The 27,068-nt window shown below is 46.4% G+C and overlaps 1 protein-coding gene and 1 long non-coding RNA gene across 5 annotated transcripts in view; both read left to right on the top strand.

The window, feature by feature from the left end:
- RCL1 (RNA terminal phosphate cyclase like 1) overlaps positions 1 to 11,411 on the top strand; it is a 60,034-nt gene extending 48,623 nt beyond the window's left edge. For 3 of the 4 annotated variants that reach the window (XM_025423501.3, XM_035707177.2, XM_025423503.3), the window contains 2 exons: positions 742 to 845; positions 10,637 to 11,411. In XM_025423501.3, the coding sequence (XP_025279286.1) occupies positions 742 to 845; positions 10,637 to 10,787 (255 nt within the window). In that variant the 3' untranslated portion in view covers positions 10,788 to 11,411. The remainder of the gene's footprint in view (positions 1 to 741; positions 846 to 10,636) is intronic. The other variant, XM_025423502.3, reaches the window with a different exon arrangement.
- A 7,988-nt stretch (positions 11,412 to 19,399) lies between these two features.
- LOC112644814 (uncharacterized) lies at positions 19,400 to 26,659 on the top strand. The gene is made up of 2 exons (XR_003126777.3): positions 19,400 to 20,076; positions 26,495 to 26,659. It is a non-coding gene; the product is annotated as an uncharacterized LOC112644814 (long non-coding RNA).
- The last annotated feature ends 409 nt before the right edge of the window (positions 26,660 to 27,068 follow it).

Below are 27,068 nucleotides of genomic sequence, written 5' to 3' on the forward strand. Positions count from 1 at the left end.
ACAGGTAGGATGATGAGAAATAAAGACACTTTTAAGGGCACAAATATCAACAGCCGTGACACACATACCTGCAGAAGCAAAATGGCAGAAATGGTGGAGAAATTCAAGAATGAAAGAAGAAAGGCAACCAAAGCAGTTGTGTTCTGATATAGAGGAAAAGGAAGGAAAGATGGGGGAAATAATCTATAAGCCGTGAGAAGTAGTTCTCCAGTGTTAAGGACACACAGAGAGACAGGAAGCTTCTGGAACATGGCCAACAGTTCCTGAGTATAACAGAACGTGTGTGTAGGTGAGACCCATGGAAGCTGATGGTCTGTCCACGTCATTAGCCATGGTGCTCCGTGACAGGTCACAGTGTGAGAGCCCTAGGTAATTAACCTTACGTTGCCTAGAACCGATGATGCGTTTTTGCTTGTATGTCCTGCTGCTGCTTTAATTACAAAGGCAAGGTTTCATCCTTCACCAGATGCAATTCAGTAAGCATGGGTGTCTGTTCATTCACATAGTCTCTGCAATTATAGTCATTTTTATTAACTCTTACTTTCACTCCCTAAAATTAGTTGGTATGAGGATTACTCTGAAAAGAGCTGCCTCCTGTTTTATTACTGCTTGAACTTTGTGGTCTGCTCTTCCGTGGTTCTGATTTTCTGGGTATCTGAGGTTGTTCCTTCCCTCTGGTCTGTTGGTTTTCCATTTTCTGGTTGGTACAATGATTAATCTTTAAAGCATTTGTGTTTACAGGGTGGATGTGTGGACTCAACCAACCAAAGCCTGGCTTTGTTGCTCATGACCCTTGGACAGCAGGATGTTTCCAAAGTCCTGCTGGGACCTCTCTCTCCCTACACGTGAGTTGTTTCCCTTCGGCCTTGCTATTGGTCCAGGTTAATCCTCCAGTTGCACAAAATGACCCCGTGGCTCACGCAGCTTGTCATTGTGAACACCTGCTGGTACCAATGGTTAAGGAGGCAGAGGTTGTCACCCTAAGCCTGCTGTTGAACAAGGATTTTGCTTTCCGTTCCTTCTTGTAGCTTCATCATACCTGTGTCATTCCCATGTCATCAGAACCACATGATAAATACTGGGCTTTTGTCCATGCCTTCGATTTTGTTTCCAGGCAAACTGCTGGTTCTGTTGCAGCTTGGATTTTGTTATTAGTTTTTTAAATCCCCCTTTTCCTTCACTGTGGTAAAGAGGACCGACCGTCTTTTTATCCAAGAAGGTAGGGTATGAGCTGGCCGGAAAGATGAAGGAAGAGGCAGAGTTTATAGTCATGCTGCTGGACTAGTGGGGAACTACGATGGTGAGTTTGAGGCCCCGGGTATCACCCGAAGTTGACTGCCTACGGGGGCTTCCGTCATCAACAGCAGAATAGAGGCAGCCTGTCCCACTGACAGGAACAGCCTGTGAGCGCTGACATTGTGTGCAGGCATGTCTACTTAGGTCACTGCCTGATTCTCTGGGCGGCCGTGCTGGGAAGAGATGCTCAGGTAGACTTGAGACTGAACTGTCCTTTTTCGGTTATCATGGTACCGATGCTGTATATCTGAAAGGTACAGTACTGTGATAACTGAAGAATGGTGGTGCCATCACGTGGGGAAGAGGCCAGCGCTGCCACGGGCTGCCACGCCTCCCGCCACGGCTCAGGAGCTTGAAAGACATTCTTAAGGAGGCTTTTTTGGGGGGGAGATTGTTTTGGAACAAGTTGATATTGTTTTGGAACAAGTTGATTGGAGTCCATTGTGTTAACAGAGGGAGAAGACTGATTAGCAGGAGTGTGCTGAGGACCACGCTGTCTCCCTATAACGTGTGTAAAGTATTTTGCAGCACAGGAAAACTGAAATTGAGTCCATGACACACAAAACACCAGGAATCCGCATGGCTCCAGGCAGCAATTAGAGAGGGAGTCAGGGCTGAGGGGACAGCACCCTGAGTGCAGAGATGGACTTCCCACGGGGAGTTTGCTGGAAGCAGCTCCCTTCCGCTGGTTAGCGGCTCTCACTGCTGCGGCTTCGCTGGCCTCTACTCTGGGGCAGCCAAGGGCCTGGCCGCTCACACAGCATGAGGCTGTGTCTAGAAATGTGTGTGGTCGTCGGGCATGGGGTTTGGCAGAACAGTATGTGAAAAATGGAATGTATATTTTTATTTTTCCTTGACAGTTTGTTTTTTCTGTCTTTCTTTCTTTCTTTCTTTCTTTCTTTCTTTCTTTCTTTCTTTCTTTCTTCTTTCTTTCTTTCTTTCTTTCTTTCTTTCTTTCTTTCTTTCTTTCTTTCTCTTTCTTTCTTTCTTTCTTTCTTTTTTTGCTTTTGGAGATTTTTTTTTTCTTCATTTGGCTCTGGGGCCTTTATATTATAATCTTTTCAAGTCCGCAGTCCGTGTGGAGATGGTCAAGATGTGACTGGACATTTTTAAAAGTTCCTGTGTCCTCCTCAACTCACTCCTCACCAGACATTAATTGCAGTGTCCTATCCTGTCCTCCAGAGACCTTGCCTAAAATTACAGTGTCTCCTGGGAAAACAAGTGGTCTGTTCTGAATAGAGCTTTAGAGGAGGAGACAAATTGCAAAATTACGTGTTTTGAGACTTGCGGCTAGGCCTTATAGGACATTTGTCCTCTGGATTACCTGCGTCCCAGGGCTTCACGTAAAAGGAGGCTGCCATGGTGGGGGAATGGGCAGCTTGGCACAGGGGTGGGGGTTTGGAGCTTATCTTTGGAAGCTGTATCTGTTTGGCACCCTTTTTGCTGTTATCACCATGGAAGGTTCCAGTAGCCCAGAGTGATGAAGGGGCCCGATAAACGAGTTAATATTGTATTTGCATACAGTGAATGGGGGAAAGGAACAGAATCCATAATCAGGACGATCATACTTGGGGGAACCATTTGTCCTTGGATTTAAGAGCTTTTGAGATCAAACCATCACACTTATTTTTATGAGCAGTTAAAGTCATAAAAAACCTGTTCTCTGCACCACCAGGTTTCCAACGACAACCAGAAGCAAGACCCTCTTTGGTTTAAAGAAATTTATTCCGACACTTCACACATTTTGATTTTTATAAATAGCTTTTCAAATGTCTGTTTACAGAGCACTGGGATTAAGGAAGATGTTTTTTCTTGCAGTGTTGCTTTCAAATCCTTTCTGGAAAATAAGGATCTCTGTGTTCTTCCCTTCTTTTCCTCTTCCTCTGTCTTCAGGAGATTGCTGCTGGTGGTTTTCTGTATTTCTTGAAAACCTATGTCTGTATGTGTGAAATTCTTCAGGAAGGCCGGAGAGATTTTTTTCAGTAGAATAAAATAGTATTGGATGGCATGCTAGTATGTGTGGAATCTATTTCTGTTGCATTTATTGAATTTTAGATGGTTAGTTGGTGACAGTGGTTTTGCCTTCCCCTCAAAAAGCTTAACTTCAGAGGTTAGGGGAGGATTTATACTTCATTTAAAAGCATGGTGAACAGCAAGAAAAATAAATCTTAATGAGCGTCTTATTTTTTTTAAGATTTTATTTATTTATTTGACAGAGAGAGAGAGTGCATAAGTAGGCAGCGTGGCAGGCAGAGGGAGAAGCAGACTCCTTGCTGAGCAGGGGGCCCGATACAGGATTCCATTCCAGGACCCTGGGATCATGACCTGAGCTGAAGGCAGATGCTTAACTGACTGAGCCACCCAGGTGCCCCTAATGAGCATCTTAATTAGCACTTTTGGAAATTGTTCATGATTAGAGGCTGCAGTCACCAGAGCATGGTGCATTCTGTGGGTGCACAGGCCTTAGGGTCCTGCCTACCTAGATTTCAGTTCTGGCTCTGTCCTGGAGCTCGGGAGACTATGGACTAGGCATGGAGCACCTCTGAGCGTCTGTCTCGTCACTAGAGATGGTGAATGGTCCTGAAGTCGTGGGTTTTTAGAGATGGAGTGAGGCTTGATCGGAATTGGGTACTCCGCCCTCCTGGTGTGCAGTGCGCCTCACAGAGCTCCGCTGATGCCAAATGCTGGGGTTCCTGCCTAGGCGTCCCCTCAGCCTGGGAGGCTGAGTTTCCTGGTGAGGTCACTTTGGACACCAGGAGGCTTAGTTAACTTGGTTTGGGTGTTCTCGGGCCTGAAGTCAATGTAAATTGTCCACTTGGCTATTTCTAAATCTGTATTCATTATGACCAACTTCCTGCAGTCATGTTACTAAATAAACCACACATATCTTATTTACTATTCCCCAGAATTCTGTAGGGTCAGTTTATTTAATGAACACTTAACAGGGTTTACTGTTGTCCAGGTGTTGTTTTAGGTGCTTTAAAAAGACGAACTCACTTAGTTTTCATGATAACCCTATGAGGGCAATAGAGGCAGGTAGGTATTTATTCTTCATGCTCCATTTTACAGGTGAGGGGGTTGAGGCATGGAGAGGTCGAATCATGTGCCCTGGGGCACACAGGTCAGCCAGTGAGTTCTGACCAAGAGTCTCGTCCAGAGTCCTTGCTTCCCTGACGCATAGTGCTCTTGTGTAAGACCTGGGATTCCGTCCATGTTGCTGGACTCCAGACACCTCCCTGCCTCAGGCCGAGTGCCATGCTGCATCTTTTCAGAGAGTCCTCGTTTCAAATTCTGCTGTAAAATGATCTCTGTCTATCTTTAGTTAGAAGTCTAAAATAAACCATGCCACTTTGTTTTTTCTCTCACTTTAATAAATGACCTTTTTCCAGTGCTTATGAAGTGCTGGGGAGCAAGAGCCCAGTGTCCTTGCTGAGAGTGCCCGGGGTGGGGGGGACTGTTGGTTCCCCCAGTCTGCAGCACCGAAGGGGAGAACACCAGGCTGCTCAGGCTCCCTTGCTTAGCTGCAGCCTGCAAGCTTCTGCAGCCCCCTCTGCCTTCCATCTGCGGAGTGCTTGAAGTCCTGCGAAGCCCTGTCACTCTTATTACTGCTTTTTACCCCAGGATGTGTTTGGCATATGGGAAAAGCAAGTGATAGCCTAACTTTTTAGATGAAAATGGTGAAGTAGTTAAATACGGTTATAAAGGCAGCAGGAAGCAGAGAGTTAGGCTAGGGGAGATGTAGGTCCCAGACTGAGTTCGGCGAACTCACTGTGAGCATTCATTCTTGGAACAGAGGTCAGTGGGCTTTGGGAAAGCCACTGTCTGGCAGGAAAAGCACCACTGATGTATTTTTTTAAAAGCTGGCGTGTCATGACTATGAGGCCTCATTGAGCAGATTGTCTTCCCACCCCCTGAACCTTCCCCTCCACTTCCAGAGCAAGGCCCTAGGCCTCAGAGGCAGGTAACCCTAGTACCGAAGTGACTTTGGTGGAGCAGGAGGTGGGACCCCCTGTTGGGTTTTGTGTCCTTGGAGCTGCTGAGAGAGGGCTCCCTGTCTCAGGATGCTGTCATCCTGTCTGTGTCGGGCTTTAGAAGGATGACCTGGTGAGAGGGCAGTGGTTAAGGGGTGGGCCGGGCCCCCTGAAAAGTCCCGGGCAGTCAGGTTCAATGGGCAAGCCCAGTGGCCTTCCCCTGTTGACCAACAGTGTTGGTGGGAACAACCCACTCTTTGAAAATACATAAGAAAAATGATCTCTGTGCTCTGGAATTCTCTGAAAGCTGCTCGTCAGAGGGACTAAAGGCTAAAAGTAGGTTTTCGGTTTTGTTTTTTGGAAAACAAATAGTTTTTTCCTGAACAACAACAAAAAAGCTAAAGATACAGTTGTTTAAAGCCAGGAGTTCGAACCCTTCACACAGGAGCTGAATAGAAAGAGTTCCACGTGCCTAAAATAAAATGATCTGCACTGTTCAGGTCACCCCTATGCTCCACCGAGGGCCAGAGTCACTGTCAGCGTGCCACAGGTCTGCTTTCTGTGTGGCTCTGTGCTTGTGTCCAAGGAGCAGGGGCCACAATGCAGTGAGGTGCTGGGGGGGAGGGAGAGGCAGGGGTCAGTGTGGGCTGGGGGGGGTAGGGAGGGGCAGAGGGCAGTGGGGGCAGGGAGCAGTGTGGTGCTGGGGGCATGGGAAGGGGCAGAGGACAGTGGGCTGGGGGGGTGGAAGGGGCAGGGGCAGTGTGGGCTGAGGGTGGAAAGGGGCAGGGGGCAGTGTGGGCTGAGGGTGGAAAGGAGCTGGGGACAGTGTGGGCTGGGGGTGGGAAGGGGCAGGGGCAGTGTGGGCTGAGGGGTGGGAAGGGGCAGGGGGCAGTGTGATGCTGGGGGTGTGGTTAGGGGCAGGGGGGCAGTGTAGTCCCAGCACAGGGCGGCGGTGGGGAAGGCAGGGGATGTGAACTGGGAGGTAAGGTCGTAGGTGGGGCCGCAGCCCAGGGGAGGGCTGGCCTCAGCGCCCAAGTGAGGTGCTGAATTCCTTCAGGAAGGGTATGTTGGTCCAAGGTTCTTTCTCTGTTTCGGGAGAGTGGGAGGGGGTGGGTGCATGGAAACCTCCTGTCAGTCCCCCACACAGACTTCCTCAGACAGGCAGAGGGGCTGGCTGAACGGCTTGTGAGACGTGAAACCAACTTTGCTTTTCCTCGCCTTTCCAAAGGCTACAAACACCTGAGGCTGCAAATACATGGGCTGTACACTCAGCCTGTGTTTCTCCATCCTCGTCGGGGAGCTGGGGGCACACAAAGGCCCCTGGGGGTTCTGCCAGCTGCAGAGGGCGTGTGGGGTTTCCAGCACAGTCCACCGATTGACACAGCATGGCAGGCTGAGGAGGTTGGGGAGGCTGGGGAGGCTGCAGAGCCAGGGAGGTGGGAAGGTTGGGAGGTGTGAGAGGCTGGGGAGGCTGCAGAGGTGAGGAGGCTGGGGAGGTGGGGAGGCAAGTATGCCCCTGCTGGAGCCCAGGCCCACAGAACAGCTGTTTCTCCTCGGAGCACAACCAGGGGAGCGATGGTGGTTTGCTGCCAGCTGGAAGCTTGGCCCGCAGATGTAAATTGTGGGTTTGATGTGTTTGTTTTCTCCCCTGGGACAGGGTGGGGGACGTGGTAAGGCGGGGCAGAGAGTGAGACACTGCAGATTTCAGTTGGCAAGGCAGGCAGGGGAGGATCTGGCTTACTTCACTGCTGAGGATGGGGACGTCCCTTGTCAAGGTCCCGAGACCTCAGCACTGTTCCCCAGCTGCTGGAAGAGCACCCGCAGGGGAAGTGGACTTCGCGGTAGACACGGTCTTTACCCTGGAGGGGCTCTAACTGTGAGTGTGTGTGGGGGGGACAGAAGCAAGTAATTACAGACACTGTAAGTAATTACAGACACTGTGAGTAGAACCAGGAACGCTGGGGAACCAGAGGCTGTTCCATAGGAGGTGCCCAGGGGATGTGACATCGCAGATGGAGATGGAGAGGGAGCGGGGAAAGTGAGAGACATTTCTATGAGCCTGCCCTACGCACCAGAACTACCGTCCAGGGTACCTGCTGTTTCTTCTCTTAGCCCCTGGTGTGCTGGTCACCAGCCAGATGGGGTGCCAGCTTGTTCCATCCCCTTTGCTCTCCTCTGGAGATGGAAGGACAGAGGGACAGAAGGGGCAGGAAGTTCACCGCAGCGGGCTTCCTGCTCATTTGGGTACATGCTGCGTGAGGGCGGAAGCCAGGTTCAGTACTTCTGAATTTCCCAAACATTACATATATTTATTCATTTTAAAAAGCTGGATTGAGATAGAATTCACATACCACCCACTTTACCCATTTAAAGTACACAGTTCAGGGGTGTGTGGGTGGCTGAGTTAAGCATTCAACAGGTTTCTGTTTTGGCTCAGGTCATGATCTCAGGGTTGTGGGATTGAGCCCCATGAGGGCCCCCACTCAGGTGGGGCCCTCTGCCCCTGCCCCTCCTACACACACATGTGCGCACTCTCTCAAATAAATAAATCTGAAAAAAAAAGTGTACATTTTGGTGGTTTTTAGTATATTCACCAAGTTGTGTAATTATAACCACAGTTTTAGAACAACTATAATTTGAGAACATGTTCACCACCATAGGAAGAAAAACCCTTTGCGCATTCATAGTGGTTTCCTCTCCTTCCCACCCACCCCCCACCATGGCCCTGGGCAACCACTGATCTGCTTTCTGCCCCTACGATCCCCCTCTTTTGCACATTCTATATAAATAGACTCCTACAACATGTGTTTTTTTGTGACTGGCTTCTTTTACTCAGCATGATGTCTTCAAAGTTCATCCTGCTATAGCGTATGTCAGTACTTCTTTTCGAGGCTGAATAATACTCCATTGTACGGACACTCCGCATTTTGGTTATCCATTCTTTGCTTGACGGGCATGTGGATTGTTTCTGCTTTTCTAGCTGTAATGAATAATGTTATCACGGATGTTTGTGTCAAGCTTTTGTGTAGGTGTAGGTTTCATTTCTCTTGTGTGTCTACCTCTACCTAAGAGGGGGATGATTGGATCATGTGGTATATCTTGATTTAATAGTTAACTGCCAGACTGTTTTCCACAGGCCACACTGTATTAACATTCCAACCGCAGTGTTGAGGGGTCTGATTGCTTCCCATCTTCACCCAGACATGTGAGGTCTCTCTTTTTGATTGTAGCCGTTCTGAGGGGTGTGAAGTGGGATCTCTTAGTGGTTTTGGTTGTCACTTTCCTAATGACTAAAGATGTTGAGCATCTTTTCAGATCCTTTGCCTGTCTTTAGTTGGATTATTTGGCTTTTTTAATATTGAGTTTAGAGTTCTTTATATATTCTTAATGCCAGACTCTTACCAGATACATGACTTGCAAATATTTTTTTTTCATCCTGGGAGTTGTGGATCCCTTTGTGGATCCCCATCCTTTCTTTATTTCCTTGATAGTGTTTGTTGATGCACAAAAGGTTTTAATTTTGGTGAAGTCCGATTTACCTGTTTTTTCTTTTATCACTGTGCTTTAGGTGTTGTATTTAAGAAACCAGTGTCTAGCCTAAGATCGTGAGGATTTTCTCCTGTGTTTCCTTCTGTGAGTTTCATGTTTTAGCTGTTAAATTGAGGGCCTTAGTCCATTTTGAGTTAATTTTTGTGTATGATGTGAGGAAAGGGCCCAGCTTCATCGTTTTGCCTGTGTAATTGTTTCAGCAGCATTTGTTGAAAACATTGTTCTTTCCCCATTGAATTATCTTGGCACCCTCTTTGAAAATCAGTTCACCATAAATGTGGGTTTATTTCTTGGTTCTCAGCTCTTTCCCATTGGTCTTTATGTCCAGAGGCAGTATTTTGAAAGCTCCTCAGGTGATTCCATGTGTAGGCAGGGCTAGAACCATCTGGCTAGGGTTGGGAGTTTGGATGTTTCAGTTGGGAGGCAGCAGGATTGCTGGATTGCTGGGTTGCTGGTTCCTTCGTCATAGAGAGCCAGCCCATTTGTTTTTAACTAAACCAGTGTTCCCAAACTTGCCTGATGAAGAATCACCAGGGATACTTGTTACAGTCGATTTCTGGGGAAGACACTGGGGAGACGGCCTGGTTAAGGGATGGGGAGGGGCCGTCTTTGTGTTGGCCTATGCTTTCAAGCTCTACTATGTGGACCCTTGCTCCCTACCAGTTGTTAGTTGAGTAGAACCTTTCAGGAACTTGTGTGTTTAACGAATTCTCTAGGGGAGTCTTATGGTGGGCCAGCTGAGGAGACACTGAATCAGCTAGGCCCAACCTATATGTGTGGAATATGTAGGAAGCCTGCTTACCTGTGCCATGGTCCTTCCATAGAATTGCTGTTCCCACAATGATGTTGGGATGGGATGATGTCTATCATTCTTTTTTTTTTTTTAAGATTTTATTTATTCATGAGAGACACAGAGAGAGAGAGAGAGAGGTTGAGGCACAGGCAGAGGGAGAAGCAGGCTCCATGCAGGGAGCCCGACATGGGACTCAATCCTGAGTCTCCAGGATCAGGCCCTGGGCTGAAGGTGGCGCTAAACCGCTGAGCCACCCGGGCTACCCCATCATTCTGTCTTAAAGGAGATGACGAGGAGCAGCCCTGTGAAACTCCTTGTCACGGTTACCCTGAGCCCCTCCCTGCCCACCTTGTCTAATATGCCTGCCACACACACACAAATACTGTTAGACCCACATTTCTTCACATGCCCCTGCCTTGTTTACTAGATTTAAATTTCCATAGTACCTTTAAAGAGTATTGAACTTGTCTACCCCACTAGATTGAAAACTTCCTGAGACACAAGGGATTTTTTTTGTTGATTGCAACATCCTCAGCACCAAGAACAGTGCTTGGTACAAGCTAGGACACACTCAGTAAACGTGTGTTGAATGAATAGAAAGATTTTATTGAGGTTGAGAAGCGAAGAAATCTGCTTTTGGCATCTGCTTGGTCTTACATCATGATGCTGTGAGTCACAGGAGTACGTGTTTCTCTCTCTACGTGAGCTGCTCAAAGACTAATGCTGGATTTATGTCCACTTGAACTGCTCGGGGCCTAATGACTTATGTGTCATGTACTAACCTCGGACCTTTTAAAAATTAATTTATCTTGTATTGTGTGAATCTCTGTAAGCTCTAAATCACCTTTGGAAACTGGCAAGCTGTGAATAAATACTATTTAATGAGCCTTAATGAGAAGTTCTTAATTTCAGATATTCTTGATCTGTGGAAGTGAAGGCTTGGGTTCTAGGTGGGGGAAGGAGAACTTTTTTTGAAAAGAGAATTCCTTTTTCATTCCTTCCTTGTTGTTGTTGTTTTCCTTTTTAGGATAGAGTTTTTGCGACATTTGAAGAGCTTTTTCCAGATTATGTTTAAAATTGAAACCAAGCCATGTGGCGAAGAACTCAAGGGTGGGGATAAAGTGCTGATGACCTGTGTTGGTGTCGGTTTCTCCAACCTTAGCAAGACTCTCAAGTGATACTCTTACCTGATAAGGTCCCAGCGCCTACAAACAAAGCAGAAGTTGCCATGGACACCCAAAGAGATCAAGCCCAGATTCATCCAGGACAGGATATGCTCTTATATTAAGGATTTGTTAATTCTCTGTTTTAAAAAAAAAAAAAATCAGAATATTTAAAAAAAGACATCTCTGTATCATGTGGTTTCTAGCCTTTTCTGCAGTGGCGCTGACTTTCCTCAGGAAGCCCATGACGAGCACTCCCTCCCTTGGCTCACTTGGATGAAGAGTGTGCCTTCAGAACAACCTCACACCTGCATTTCAGCAGTGCCTCCCCGGTCTTCATCCCTGAGCTTCTGTTGTTGGCTGTTTTCCAGACCTATGGAGTCTCTTGCTGTTCTTCCTGTAAGGACTGACCACTTTGAGCCTCGGTTTCTGTATGGGGATTAAATGAGATAACAAGTGGAGGGCACAGCTATGCACTCGCCAGAATGGGATATGGAACTAATTTGTCCCTCATCTTCTGAATGGACTGACATCTTGGATGTGGGTGCCGCTCCCTGTCTGATTCACTGTATGAATCTATGGGGCCGTGTGTGCCTGGGGAGGGCAAGGGTCAATTAAAGTTATGGGATATTTTCTATATCTAAAGTGTGCAATAGGGATCCCTGGGTGGCGCAGCGGTTTGGCGCCTGCCTTTGGCCCAGGGCGCGATCCTGGAGACCCGGGATCGAATCCCACATCAGGCTCCTGGTGCATGGAGCCTGCTTCTCCCTCTGCCTGTGTCTCTGCCTCTCTCTCTCTCTCTCTCTGTATGTGACTATCATAAATAAATAAAAATTAAAAAAAAAAAAAAAAAAATATTTAAAGTGTGCAATACATTGTCTTATTTTATCTTCATGATAGCTCTGCGATATAGATTTTACTATATTCTTAAGAAAATTCAGAAAGGGTATTTTATTCCTTTGAAATTTATAATGTGAAGACATTAGATCTCCTGGTTTAAAGTCCTGCATGTAATAGTGTCAGAGTCTGGAATTTGACCCTACTTGCCAGCTACTCAGTCAGATTATTGCTGTTCCGTGGATGCTAGTGGAAGACCTGCAGATCTTGGGTCAGAGACACTTTGTTACCCGGAGCACAGCAAGCAGCATGAGCTTCATGTTTGTATCAGGTTTCCCCTGTCCCCCAAGCCCCACAGTGGTGACGTGGGGTGGGGAGGGGGTGGCCCAGGCAGATGCTGAGTGTGCAATGGGTTTGCATCACAGCCAAGGAGTCTGCATGCTTGGGGATTCCACCTCTTCCAGCAAGCCTGCTCTTGGTTCCAGATGGAGGCATTACTGCATCCCTCAGGACCGCTTGCTGTGAACACCGTTAGGAGAAAGAAAGGGCCCAGGGAAAAGCCTCTTGAGCAAGAACATGCAGGAACACTTGGCCCATGGTGGGTTGCCCCTGACAACTAGCAGAGTCTATATTTGCTGTGTGTATGGGGCTGCGGTTGACAGGAAGGAGAAGATCTAGTTGTTTCTTTTATTTTTTTGTGAATATTTATTTGAGAGAGAGGGCACAAAATAGCAGAGAACACAGTGGAGGGAGCGGCGGAGGGATAGAGAGAAGCAGACTCCCCACTGAGCAGGGAGTGTGACATGGGGCTCGATCCCAGGACCCCAAGACCATGACCTCACTCAAAGGCAGATGCCTATCCAACTGAGCCACCCAAGTGCCCTGATCTAATTCTTTCTACAAGGGTTCCAAATGGTATTCCTTGTAGAAAAGGTGTTTGCCTCCCTAATCTTCTTTGTATCCTTTTCTTTTTTGGGGAAAGGGGACCAGAGGAAGTCTGTGCTCTCCTGACTGGGGGTGTGGGAGGATATGGAAATGTAAGGCCATCATTGCAGAGAGCCAGGCCATTATGAATCATGGCACTCCACCTACTGAGTGCTTTACTTCAGTTTTGTGTTACGCATAAGAAATGAACACAAATTTAGCAGCTGAGGACAGTACCCATTTATGATCTCACAGTTCCCTAGGTTGGAGGTCCTGGGGGGCCTGGTTGGATACTCTGCTTAGAGTCTCACAAGGCTGATGTCAGGGTGTCAGCTGGGCTGGGCCCTGGCAAAGAATGAGCCTCCAGCTCACTTGGGTTGTTGGCAGAATGTGGGTCTTAGGACTGGAATTCCTGTTTCTGGCTGTCAGCTGGGGGTTGCCTGCATTCCTTTCATCTTGGTTCCTTCTGTCTTCAAGCCAGCAGTGGTGCATCAATGGCCACTGGAAAATTCTGCCTGCCACATATGCTGCAATCATATTTACCGCTGCTCATGTTTGAACCCAAATCTGCCCATGATTAAATTTAGAACTAAGGGGGCTATGTTGGATATGACAGGGCCCTTCTCTTCTAGCAAGCTCTGCAAATAGTATTGTTGGTCAGTTTCCAGTGGCATATGGACCCCAGTCAGATCATTGCAAGTAGTACAAGGGGTGTGTACTGCTCTCTGCTGTGAACTCAGAAGGGCCTGGTATTTCCAGCCCTCCTGGCGTAGCTGCTTCTGCAATAGGAGTATCTGGTAGTGGTGATGACATTGCCAAAGGAGGAGAAATGTAATATTTAAACAGCCTGCTCCCAGCCCCTTTTCAAATGCCCAAGAGAAGCAGTATCATTCACTGGGTGGAAGCCATCCTATTCAGGTGGCTGGTCTGTCTTTGACATTCAGCCCTTCCAGTTTCTGCCTTATTCTTAGATTCGCTCCTGCTTTTGCCTTTATGTCATCTACCTGCTTCTGTCTTTCTGTGTCAAGACCAGCTAGGCTCCTTTATCATAATTACTTTACCATATTCATCAAGGCAGTTGATAAGGGGTGGGAAGAAGCCAGGATATTGCAGCATACCATAGTGATGGGGAAAGAGTGACAGGAGGCTCTGCAGAAATCCAGATTGCCTTCATAGGTCAACTAAACCTCATGGTTTGGTTGTTTTTTAATCTTTTCTGATAAAAAGTGGTGAAGGACATCCCTGATTACAAACCCAACAGGAACGCAAAAGCTTAAGTTGCATCATGGTGCCTGTCTTTTCACTGTCACTGCACAACAAGACCCCACTGAGGCAGCCATTTCCTGCTAGGTTTTTTGTTTTGAGGTCCTCCTCAGTGAGGCCCATGCCAGCAGTTTTATGCTGAGTAGCGCTAATGGCAGGGAAAGAAGTAGGCAGGATGGAATGGGAGAAGTGGATAAGATTAAAGGTAGATGGAGAAAAGGAAACATCAGGGAAATAAGGAATTTTCATGGGGTTGGCCATGTCCAAGGTGGGGGTGGGACTCAGCTGGGTGGGGTAGGAGACCAAAGTGGGCTGCTGAAATGGATTTACTGGGGGCTTTTTCATGGTGTGAGGATTAAAGTGAAGGGTTCCATTGACTTTGCCTGTTGGTACTTTGTTGGAGACCTGTGGATGTACCAGTGTGGGCAATATTAGCCAGTCTGTGATGAATTGGGAAAGAGCATCACAGGCAGGACTCCCCACACAGATCTCGATTGTTCCTCCCTTGACTCCAGGGTGGATGAGAAGCCGCTTGTGCTCAGAGTATCCATGGTCAGACGACCCCTAGCCTGTTCTTCAGAAGGACTAATGGTCAATGGGAATGTCAGTAGGCAAGCTGGGTCTTTTTGGACTCCATCCAGTTGGCTAGGTCTAAGAGGCCATTGAAGTGGGATAATTTATCAGTGTTTGGCATCTTATGGAGGCCAAGCTACATCACTCCTTTACTCAAGCAAATAAAAGCTTTCATTTCGTCTGAGACTGCCTGGGTCTGGGGCTGCGCTAATCCCTCATCATATTTGGCCCATACCTATCAGATAACATAACCCCAAGCCTGAGCACAGTGTCTGAGTCAGCCCTGTTGACCCAGGTCTGAGTTTTGGCAGATGGGCCACTCCCTCTTTGCCTTGTCCTTCTGATGCTGGTGGTTTTGGATGTGGATCCTGGTCTGCTGAGACCCTTCTGTTGGGTCTGCAGGGGAGGTGATGGTAATCTCAGGAGTTAGGTGGCGAGGCTTGCTTTCTGGTTCAGCTTGGCAGCTGTTATGACATTATATAACTTACCTCCCCACACTTGGGTTTCCTCTGTGAAATTGAGGTCAATGTGTGAAATGGTGCAGGAAAAAAATCAGAAAGATACCATTGCCTACTTGCTACTTGTTGCACCAACCCCCACCCCCATCATATATATTTATTTGGGGCAGCAGGTAGGTTAGTTGTGTTGTTTTTGTTTTATAAATATCAAGGTATTTTCTCTAAGGTCTCAGGACACTCTGTTTCCTTCCCATTCCCAACCTTCTAAAGAGCCTTGCACCCCAAAATATTCAGATTGGCTATTTTGTTAATAATTTCTGCTACAGTTTGGGAAATGCTGTATTCAAACCTATGAAGGTGGGTGAGTTTGTAGAAATCAGAGGTCAGCTCAAAGACAAAGGATAAGGAACCAGCCCAGTAAGGATACATGTGACAACTTTGTGTGTCTACTCCTTGAATAAATACCCTGTCACCACAGCCATGAGAATGGTTGGCACCACGACTGGTCTCCCTGGCGTCCATTTGGGGAACTAGTCTTGGGAGCACATGATGCCCCAAAGGAAGGGGGGATGGTAGGACATCCCTGAAGCTCTTCATAGTCTTTAAGGAAAGACATTGGTGGGGACTGTATATTTTCAAATGGTGCCTGCAGTGCTGCATGGAGGGATCCAACCTCACATTGGGACAGCTTCCCTCAGGCTGTCTTAAATACTGAGTTCACTTGGTTCTGGATCATCTGCATACTCTTCTCTCAGTTTCATGCTCTTTTGACCTTCCTGCCATTTTACCTGTTAAGCAGTTAAAGTCCTCTTGCCTAAGATCTGTAAGCTTTGAAGAACCAATGGAAAGGTTTGCAAAATACCAGGAAAAAAAAATACTGGCTCCAAATTATGTAAGGAAAAGAGCAAAAATTATTGAATATCCACAAAATGAAACATTTCCTGGCTTAATTGTTAAAATATTGAGGGATCCCTGGGTGGCGCAGCGGTTTGGCGCCTGCCTTTGGCCCAGGGCGCGATCCTGGAGACCCGGGATCGAATCCCACGTCAGGCTCCCGGTGCATGGAGCCTGCTTCTCCCTCTGCCTGTGTCTCTGCCTCATTCTCTCTCTCTCTCTGTGACTATCACAAATAAATAAAAATTAAAAAAAAAATTGTTAAAATATTGAGAACAACATAGGTGAGAGTTTCTTCCAAGCATTTCTGAGCCCAGGTGGCTGCCAAGGAACCGTAACTAATCATCTGTTAAGTGAATTGCTACTCATCCCCCTACCAAGTAATTTAAAAGAATTATAAAAAGCTTTAGAAATTTAGGATATGGCTACCTTTTTTTTTTTTTTTTTTTTTTTTAAGGATTTTATTTATTTATTCATGAGAGACAGAGGCAAAGGGAGAAGCATGTGGGGAGTCGTTACCGGGACTTGATCTCAGGTCCCCGGGATCATGACCTGAGCTGAAGGCAAATGCTCAACCACTGAGCCACCCAGGCATCCCAGATATGGCTACCTTTTAATATGTGTGGTTTGATAATGCTGTCCTAAGAGGCCTAAAAAGTAAAAAATTGTGTGAGCCCTCCCTGTCACGGAGCCACCTCTTGCACCTGAAAATCTCAGCAATTCCTGAGGGTGTCCCTGCCCCAGGATGCTCCCCCAGCCACCTGTCTTGACACTCCCCACACTTGGTCAGTTACTCCTGAATTGTCCTTCCTGTCGACCTGTGATGGGCTAGAATGAGTTTGTCTTTTAAGTTTTGATATGGCTGTGATTTTAAAGTCCTTTTTGAAAGGCTTTAGTTTTTAAAAAGTTCGATTCAATAATTTCTGAGGAAAGCTTTTGGTTTCTCAAGTTTCAGTAGAGTGTTGGACAAATAGCACAGAAGTAGGAATGAGCCCTGCGTGAACTCTAGCTGTGTCAGCTTGTGTGTGGCAGTGAACAGGTTGTGCGCCTGAAGCTCATTTCCTCATCTGCAGAATGGGAATTGTCAGACATCTCTCCTGGTATCGAGAGGGTTTTGTCAACATAAGGGTTATGTGCTAAATGCTTAGGATTCTTTCTTGCTGTTTGCTCCCTGGTGAAGATTCAAAGCACGCTTCAACATAACAGGTTAACATCAGCCTGAATCACAGGGCTTATCTTCAACATCTAGTACATGGATGTGCTTAGCCAGAAGGCCAGAGATGAGATAGGGCACCTGCATGTGGCTGGGAGTCAAACTGCTTATGACAAATTTTGAAGTAAAAAAGAGGGCCTGCAGGCATCTCCATGAAGTTCGCTTTGTTCCAGGGTGGAGTGCCAGCATCTGTCCAGTCAGGGTGAACTGGAAAGGTGGGCTCTGACTCAGCTGTTGGATCCGAGAGTACTGCTCACACCAGACCCACCCAAGAAACTATGATGTCATTATTATTCAGCCCTCTCCCATCTCAGAGCTGTTTTCTTGGGTGTTGTCTTCCTTCTCCTGAATATTTTATTCTCTCAGCAACCCTGGTGGACAGAGAGACTGTCTCTGCCCAGTACTTAAAAAAACAAAACAAAACAAAACCCAGAGTTGTGTCTCCCTCTGCTGACTCCAGAATGCTTTGATTGACCAGATCTGGTCCACTGTAGCACTTTATAGAGCATGCTCCACAGTACAGTAGCATCATGGGATGCTTCCCCTGGGAAGGATTATTAGAGATGTAGACAGCACTGTAATCTCCGGCCCAGGTTTGGAGCATCACAATGTACATTAATTTAACAAAGGCTCTGCTAAATCATGAGGTTGAAACTGTCTTTGTTAAACCTACCACTTTTGGGAGCATCTGGCTCCGTTATTTAAACGTCTGCTTTCAGCTCAGGTCATGATCTCAGGGTCCTAGGATTGAGCCCTGCATCAGGCTCCCTGCTCAGAGGGGAGCCTGCTTCTCCTCCCTCTGCTGCTCCCACTCTTTCGTGCTCTCTCTCAAACAAACAAACAAACAAACAAACAAACAAAATCTTTTTAAAAACCCCAAATAAATAAATAAAATCTTAAAAAAAAAATAACAAAACCTACCACTTTTCAAGCTGACTTGACCATGAGACTCTCCATATCTGTCAGAAAAAAAGAAAGAAAATTACACATAATACTTTTATTCTGCAGATCACACTGGCTGTTCCTGGTCTAGTAGGATATCTTTTAGGAAAAGATACATTCTTCCATTCTTGATTGGAATATTTGTGAGAAGCTGAGCAGTTTTGGGAACCTAGTGGGAAATCCAGAGTCCTGTCTAACCCTTGCACCATGCTTACTGCATCAATCAGCCATGCACAGGAGCTTCAGAGCAGCAGCTGCCAACCCCACCCATTCCCATATTATCTTTTCTTCTTATCTGGGCTTCAAAGATATAGAAGGGTCAGGCTTGAGAATAGGCTGGGATTTTTTTCCCCGTCACATAGTTACTGTGCCCCTGGTTTCTTGAGTATCACATTGACTATTCTTTACTTCTTGGTTCAGAGCATGGCAGTAGAGCTCATTTGAGCTCTTAAGAGGTCAGAGATGTGTGTAAAAATTCTATTGACTGGGGGTGCAGGGAGAGTGCCGGAGCCTTGTGGCTGATTAGCCCAAGTCTTGGTAATGGGTCAGGGAGGCGGCACCATGGAGAAACTGTTGACCATAGCCTTAAGCTAGCCTGAGCCCTCAAACATCTGGATTTTTAAAGAACTCTTATGGGGACATCACCTACTAGCAGATGTGAAGATAGAGTTTTTGAGGCAGTGGATCTAGGAATGGGGAGAAGGCTTGGGCTTTTAAAAGGAAACTCTTGGGGGAATCCCTGGGTGGCTCAGTGGTTTGGCACCTGCCTTCAGCCCAGGGCGTAATCCTGGAGACCCAGGATCGAGTCCCATATTGGGCTCCTTGCATGGAGCCTGCTTCTCCCTCTGCTGGTGTCCCTGCCTCTCTCTCTCTCATGAATAAATGAATAAAATCTTTTTTTAAAATAATTTTTTTAAAAAGGAAACTCTTCAATAGAAAGAAAAAAATACAAGGAGACTCTTGCACTTAAAATAAGCCCCTGCTAGCCTTGCTTGATGCTAATGGGCTCTCCAGGAGACAGCCTGCCTGGGTGTTATCTGAGAGTCTTCTCTAAAATGTAGGACTTACATGGGTGCTTTTTAAAGTAGTTGATCATGTACATCAACCATAAACTTTTGCAACCCCCAACAACCTGAGTGGGTGTCGTTTGCAGTCCTGATTTTTGTCTTGGGAGTTTAGAAGGTGAAGGAGCAGTAGAGCTTCAATCAGAGCCCTGAGTTCAACCCAGTGTAGGAGATAGGGAAGATGGCTTGAACTTCCTGTCCACCTCCCTGAAGAACAAGGAGCGCAAAGGGGAGGACAGCCTAACCTCAGACCAAAGGAGTGTGTGGTGAGCGCCTTTGTTAACAATACCAAGAAAACACCTGTGACAAAACAAGGGGGGCTGCTGGAAGAAGAGCAGTGGATGGGCAGCCTCAGGGACTGTCCTACTTGTCTTACCCATGTACCAGGAATCCTTGGCCCCAAGAGGACCATGAACACTGAATCCATAATACGACTGGCACAGTCTTGTGCGACTCTTTCCAAATGTTAAGTGCTATTGCTATTATGAATAATATATAAATTCATTGTGTAAAGCATTACTGAATTCATTCTTTTTTTTAAAGATTTAATTACTCATTTTTAAAGAGAGAGAGTGTGCATGCACATTCGCACAAGCAGTAAGAGCCAGAAAGGGAGAGAGAATCCCCAGCAGACCTACTCCTCGTGAGTCCGACTCGGGGCCCCATCCCAGGACCCAGGGATCATGATCTGAGCCCAAACCGAGAGTCCTATATTCAACCAACTGAGCCACCCAGGTGGTCCCCACTGAATTCATTCTTGTTCCATTGAAAACCTTCTCAACCAGCAGATTCTACTGTGGATAAACAGATATGGGAAAATGTTAGATGTTTAAAAGAGCTGAGGTTCCCATGTTTTCTTGAAAAGGCTGGAATGACTGTTAAATTGTGCAATTATGTTCTCCCCAGTATTGGTCTCCCATTGGTTATCTACTTTGGTCATGTGAACATTCTGGAATGTTCTGGAATGTTTGCTTGTGTCAGGGTAGGTGAAGAGAGAGAGAAGGGGCAGACTAGAGGTCAGTTCAGTTATTGGGCCATTTTCAGTTGTCGTTCAAACAGATGAAGTTCCATTTGGCATTACTGATCTATTGGTGCTGAAATGTTGTCCAAGCTCAGCTTCCTCGCTGTGAAATCAGGTGCTACTTTCTTCCCTCAAGATGTTTTCCTCCACAAAGCCTCAGCCTTTCAAGGTGGCAGGTTTTCAGATATGCCTTGATTCAAAATTGTTGCCATAGTAATTTCCAAACACTTCTCCAAACTTACATTCAGGACTTATGTTCAGACCTACAGAAGCTGTGGGATGTCCTCGGGGCCACACAGTGAGTAGAGAGATGGAGCATGTAGTTCCTAGGTCAGAACCATGATAGGAGTATCTCTAGCAGACCATACCCTTTTTTTTTATTTTTTTTTTTATTTTTTTTTTTTTTAGCAGACCATACCTTACCACTCTTTCAAATGGGTATTATTCAAGTATTTGTTTAGTGTTTATTTAGAGATGAGCAGATGAACCTTCGTGAGGGGAGGGTTGAAAAGGAGCACCCCAGATTTCCACATCTTCTCAGTGGAACTAAAGCCCAGCTTCATCCTCTTTAGGAAGTATACTTAGGAAGTCATACTAAACCAGGATGTTTTGTGTTTCCTGAGTGAAAGTACCTGAAAACATGAGGTACTCCTCCTTTCTGGGTGATTTTGTAGAGCACAAGAGAAAACTAATCACTAAACCAGCCACACCTAGATGTTGACCTAAAAGGTAGTTGCCCAGCTTACACAAAAATGGGAATGTATTGACTCATTTAAAGGAAAAACCCAGGGCCGCATCTCACTTTGAGCCTAGCTGGGTCCTGAGGCTTACCCAATGTCATCAAGACTCATAATTTTTGTCCTATATCTCTGGTCCTTCTCCTACCCTGCTCCCTGGCACAATCTCCCGACTGATGGTGGCAAGAGGCTGTCAGTTCTTGGCCGCCCCAATAGAAAGAGTCTTATAGTTCTCAAAAGTATCCGCAAAGAGTTCAGCATCATGGAATTGACTTTGGTCATTTGCCCAACCAGTAATCACTTACTGTAACCAAAGCTATTGGTTGCTGTGATTGGCCATGCTTGGGTCACACTGAGAGCCTGGAGGAGTCCCATTCCCAAACCACATGCCCTGAAAGTGAGGAGGTGGTTCCCCATGGAAACTATGATTTCTTATGCCAAGACAAGGAAATGAATGCTGGGCAGACCAAGCCAGCAGATATGTACTCTACAAATGTTATGTCCCCCTAGCACCCTATATAATTAATCAAAATCTTGCTTTAAACAACATTCAGGCCACTCCCTGAGCAGAGTGCTGATCAATACAGTTTTCACTCTTTCATTAAGTTATAAATTGGTTCCCTGGGCACCTTCCCAACTGACTCCTCTTACTCCAACTCTGTCTTCATAGGTAGGAGAGTAAACAGACTCAGCCCAGGACCAAGTTCAGATCAGAACCTGGCCCTACACTGCTGCCTGTTGAGGCCAGCAAGCACTGCTGACCCTGTCACTTGGCTCTTGAGCAGGCTCAGCAGCACGCCTTTGCTTGTCCCACAGCCCACCTGGGTCCCACTGGGACTGAGATTGGTATGGGTTGTAGCTGAACCAAGGGATCTTCAGACTTCAGATTTAAGGCAGTTTGGCCCGAGGCATTCACAACCTGCCCAAGGCTCTGCGGAGGTGTGCCAGTGTAGCTACTGCAATGGACTCTATCTAGTATTTCAGACAGGTATATTGTTTCAGGTAAAAGAGCATGCTTTAGAGTCCCCAAAGAGAAACCGTCTAGAAGGAAATACTAGGTTGTTAACAGGAGTAGCGTGCCTAGGCATATGAAATTGGGGAGGAGATGGTCACTTTGTGCTTTATCTATTTTCTGTTGTTGGAGTGGTTTAAGGGTGGTTTAAGGGGGAGGGGTGCTCTGAAGTGCAGGGGGTTGGGGGGGGGGATTCCTCTTGGCCTTGATCCCAAGGTTTGAGGAAGACTGGGAAAGTACCTCTGATGGGGAAGGGAGGGAGATGAGGGTTGGAGAAAATACTCAGGACCCAAACACAAGGCTGCCACACACCAGAAAAGTAAAGGTCTTCAGAGGATAAGGACTTTTTCTTCCAGTGGCACTGACCCTATCTACTCAATGGTGCTTAGTATGTTGGATCTAACACTGTCAAGACCCCATTGACTGGCGGGCACAATGATCACTGCCTGACCAGCCTGGCCTCCTTTCTGGGCGATTTTGTAGAGCACAAGAGAAAACTAATCACTAAACCAGCCACACCTAGATGTTGACCTAAAAGGTAATTGCCCAGCTTATTAATTAGGCTTTACTCCAAATTACTTTAGACTCATTTCTGTCATCAAATATGTCCTGAAAGGATTTGTGGTTGCTGAAAACATCTAGAATAATAAGTTTAAATTCTAAAGGCAACATAGAGCTTCCTGAATATTTATTACAAAACAAAGTTTCTCTGTTGAAATAAGGATACACTTTCCCAGGTGATTATTTGGAAGAAAATGCTATTCATTTAGATAAGCAGGGATGCCCTTGCCTCCACTGACCTAAGCATGTCTGTTGGCCCCAGTTGTACTTGGAATTCCCCTTCTTGCTTTTCTCTCCCTCTGCTGATTGCTTCCTTGAAGAGGCTGGGTCTAGCCCCACCATAACTTTGTTTTTTCTTTTTCTCTTGCGCTAAGTGAAATCTATAATGGCCAGACTGTCCATGGCCATGGATTGTATACTTTGAATTGTTCCTACCTGGATGCTGTGGTTCTGGTCCACTAACGACACTGATGGTTCTGGGCCACTGAGTTTTTTCTTACAGAATCTGCAGGAAAGAAAGATAGTGAGGGAGATAAAATGGAGTCTTTTTTTTTTTTTTTCTTTCCTATTTCCTTTAGAAAAGTGCAAAAGAGATATACCTGGAGTAAGAAGAGACTAAACCGTCAAGGGATGGGCACTAGAAGGAGATGCCCAGAGGGACAGGAATGAGTCGCAGGGGTATGGAAGAAGTTGGGGACAAAGCATCTGGGGAAGAACTGTGTGTTCCCCTGAGGTCTTTTGACTGAATTTTCCACTGGGCCTGCAGCAGTGTTGGGCATATATGGTATGGTGTGTTAGTGGGCTGTCCTTAAGGATAATTCCAGTCTCAAGGTTTGACACATTTTTAAGTGCTATATCTAAAGCTGAAAGCAATTGACAAAGAGAGAGAGAGAGAAAGAGAGAGAGAGAGAGAGAGAGAGAGAGAGAAGAAAAAACAACAAAACCAACAACCCCAAACCCAGAATTTTATTTCTCTCCTCCTTGACAATCTCCACTGAAGAACTGTCTTTGGTGGCCTTGGGTATACCAACCTTTCTCAAGCTGGGGAGGTTTGATGTGGTATGATTCTATTCCACATCTTCCCTATATTCAGATATGCAGAGATTTCTAGATATTGAAAGCTCAGATTGGGCTTGAGGTAAGTGAAGAAGAGGGGCTTGGACGAACACTGAGGCACGGCAAGGGGCGAGGCGAGGTCACCCATGGTGCCTCAGGGAGGCTTGCATCATACAGAGAATCCTGACCTCCTCCTCTCACTTGCCTGTGGGGTTTTGGTCACTAAAACCTGTGTGGACTACAGGATCAGGACAGTTTGCTTTACTCCTTGGCACCAATCTCGCTTGAACATTAAATCAATAAATGCCAATTTAATGGAGCCATTTCAGATACATGGGAACCAAGTATCTGACATCTCCTAGGAGATTTATTTTCCCCCTAAACCCACAACTCCCTCCTTGTTGCTCTCTAGGTTACTGCTTTACTGTAGGAATGTGGCTCCCCATCTGCTCTCCTCCCCAACCGTTGGACAGAGCCTGAAAATGCTCAGCAGCTCCTCTCACAATTAGCTGGAGGGTCAGGAGCATCCAGGTCAGAAGGTCCTCCCAGCAGGTGGAGTGAGGACTTGGTGAATGAGAAAAGAGATTATGGTATTTTCAGAAGAAAAATTCTGGAGGAGAAAATATTTGAGTAGCAATTACCGGCTCATCTTCTGAATCTCTCTTGCAGCTTGCTGAGTCTCCATTGTCAGCTTTCTTCCTGAGCTGGCACTTGTGCTAAGTCCACCTCATCTTCTATGAGTTTGCTGTAGAGACCAGGTAGCCAAGCTGGGGTCTCCTCTTCTGTGGTCTCTCCTTGGGACAGAGATGCCAGGCTCTGTGTGCTCCCCTTCTCATCCAGCACCCTTGCCCCCATCTCTCTCCCTTTCCTGTGCCCTGGGTTGGCTGTCCAGAGTTAGTATTGGGTTGTGGGGCTGGCTGTTGGGAAAAGAGAAGGAGAGTCTCGTGTTCCCCAGGACAGTTAGCACACGCACTGCCCAGACACCAGCTGGGAATAGGGCCTTGAGCACCAGCGGTGGGGCGCCTGTCTTGCTGTGGGTTCTGCCGAGGCATGTGGTTCTGTCTCCATCTCCTGCAGCCAGTTGTGAATGCTACTTCCTCAGATGTTTGAGTGTTTTGGAAACTGGGCTCTGAACTCAATTCCATTGGGGTTAACTATGGCCACCCTATCAGAGTTACCATCTAGGTCTCCAGTTACCCTAGAGCAGGAAGAAAACAGAGAGGGGTAGTGGAGTAGGAAGGTGGTCTAAGTAAAGATGGTCGTTCTGACCTGAATAAAATGACAGCCCTCCTATCAGGCAGTGAGGGCAGCACCTGCTGTACCTGTAGCCATCACCCAGACAGCACCTCATGGTTTGGGGACTGTATTAGTGGCCTCGGGCTGCCCTAACAAAGTATTACAGTTTGAGTGGCTTTTTCTTAACTCAAAGATCTGGAGCCCAGAAGTCCAAAATCAAAGTGTCAACAGATTTGTCCCTTCTGAGGGCTGGGGGAGATGAATCACTTCCATGTGCCTCTCTCCTTATTCTGGTGGTCCTAGGATTCCTTACTTATAGATGCAGCCTCCAAATTCACTTAGTGTTGTCTCTGGGTCTCTGTCTTCATGTAGGGATACCAGTCATAATGGATGAGGGACCTACCCCACTGTGGTATTATTTCATCTTAACCAATTATATCTTCAATAATTGTATTTCCAAATAAGCTTACGTTTTGAGGTAACAGAGTAGGACCTTAACATATCTCTTTTTTGGAGTGGAGGAGACACAATTCAACCCATAACAAAGACTAAAGGCTGAAGAACCTGCAGCAGGTGGACCTGGTGGTGGACCTGGAGGAGTTATGGGGATTACTTAGAAGCCGCTGCCAAAACAGTGGTCTTGTTAATTCTACAGTTGTCTAAACTCTGAGACTTTATAAAATCCCATATTTGTGTATATTGTTCCATCATGAGGATTTTGGTGGCAAGTAATGAAAATGAACTTATATAAGCCAGGGCCATTTTGGTTGCAAGGGATGGAAACCCAATTCCAGCTGGGTTGAACAAAGAAATAAAAGAAATTTACTGGCTGACATAACCAGACAATCTAGGAATGGATCTGGCTTTAGGCAGGATGGAATCTAAAGCTTCATGTCTTCAGAGGTGTCTTGTCTCTGTCTCTTTCTCTTTCTCTTCCCCTCCCTCCCAGCAAGCCCTCTTCACAAAGAGGGTAAAATGGTGACTGAGTGTCCCAAACTCACATTGTCTGTGTTTTACCATCTTAGCAGAAAAAGAAATTTCTAGCTCCTTGTATGAATTCTAGAGAAGACACTGATTGGCCTTGTTTGAGTCATGTGTCCATACACAAACCAGTCATTGTGGCCAGGGAAATAGGGTGCCCTGATCGGCCAGCCTGGATTATGTGCTCACCCTTGGGAGGAGTGTCCATGGTGGGTTGTCCTACCTCATGAAAATTGGGGCAGGCAGGGATTTCTCAGAGAAAGCTATAGAAGGGAGTGGGGAAACACAGTGTTAGACAGACCCTATAGTGGCTACCATCTGCTATATAAGTCAAGTCAGTTTAAAGAAAAAAGGGGGAATTTATTTTAAGGATGTGGGGGTGTCTCACAGACTGCAAAACAGGCCTATGGCTGGGCTTCTGGAGGGAACCTGCAGTGATTGGGTCCCAGGTAGCTTCTTCCTGCTGAGATGCTACATTCTTCTCTCTGTGAAATCCCCCTTTCTTTGCTTCTTAGTCTACCCTGTGGGAAGAAAGTGGTTTCCCTACACCTACCAGTTTTTAATTTTCATTCTAGCCCAGTTCAAAATCCACAGGCAAGAAATCAACCATGCTCAATATATCAACAGCGTTGGTTTTTTTTTTTAATTGCTAGGAGGTATTTCATTATATGAATATATACATATATATATATACTTTCACCAGCTGATGGGTGGTGACATTGTTTTCAGTTTGTGGCTGTTATTAAAAATAGCTGATTAACCTACTTTTTAACAAAACCCTGGGTAGTTGTGATGCAAGTAGACTGCATTTTGAGAAACACTGCCCTAAGGCTGAAAACTGATGCATGGAAAGGTCAAGTAAATTTCCAAAGCCACACAGCCCAGAAAGCTCAGTCGTCAAAAGGTAGATTCAAGAGCTCATGGTCTTCCTTTTTGCATGGTCGACCCAGGCAGAGCAGTGTGAAGCGTTGACCAAAGACCTTCTGGACTAAGGTGGAGCTCTTCCAGGATGGAGTCAGAGGACGGCCTTGCAAACCGGTCATACGTTTCCATTACCAGTTGCTGCACAACAAAACATCCCTGACTGTGGCTTACACAACAGTTATTTCTTATGATCCTGTGTCAGGGCTGGGTGGTTCTTTTGTTGGTCTCACCTGGGCTCTGTCATGAGCCTGCTTTCAGCTGGCAGGTCCCCAGCATGCTGGACTCAGCGGGATGGCAGGGACAGGTGGGCTTCTCTCTCTATGATCTTTCATCCTCCAGGAGTCTGGACCAGACATCCCCACACAGCGGCAGTATTCCAAGGGAAAAAACTGCAATGCTCAAGCACTTCGCAGGTCCCCACTTGCCTTTTGTTTGCTAATGTCCACTGGCCAAAAACAAGTCACGTGACTAAACTCCGGTTCAGTATGGGAGGAGATATGCCCTAGAGACTGATGCTATTCACTGGACCCATGATTCATTTGGGGCCAGTAATGTCACGATCTATCATAGCCTGGAAGTTTATATTTTAGAGGCAAAGGG

The sequence above is a fragment of the Canis lupus genome, chromosome 1, assembly GCF_003254725.2.
Source record: "Canis lupus dingo isolate Sandy chromosome 1, ASM325472v2, whole genome shotgun sequence".
NCBI lineage: Eukaryota > Metazoa > Chordata > Mammalia > Carnivora > Canidae > Canis > Canis lupus.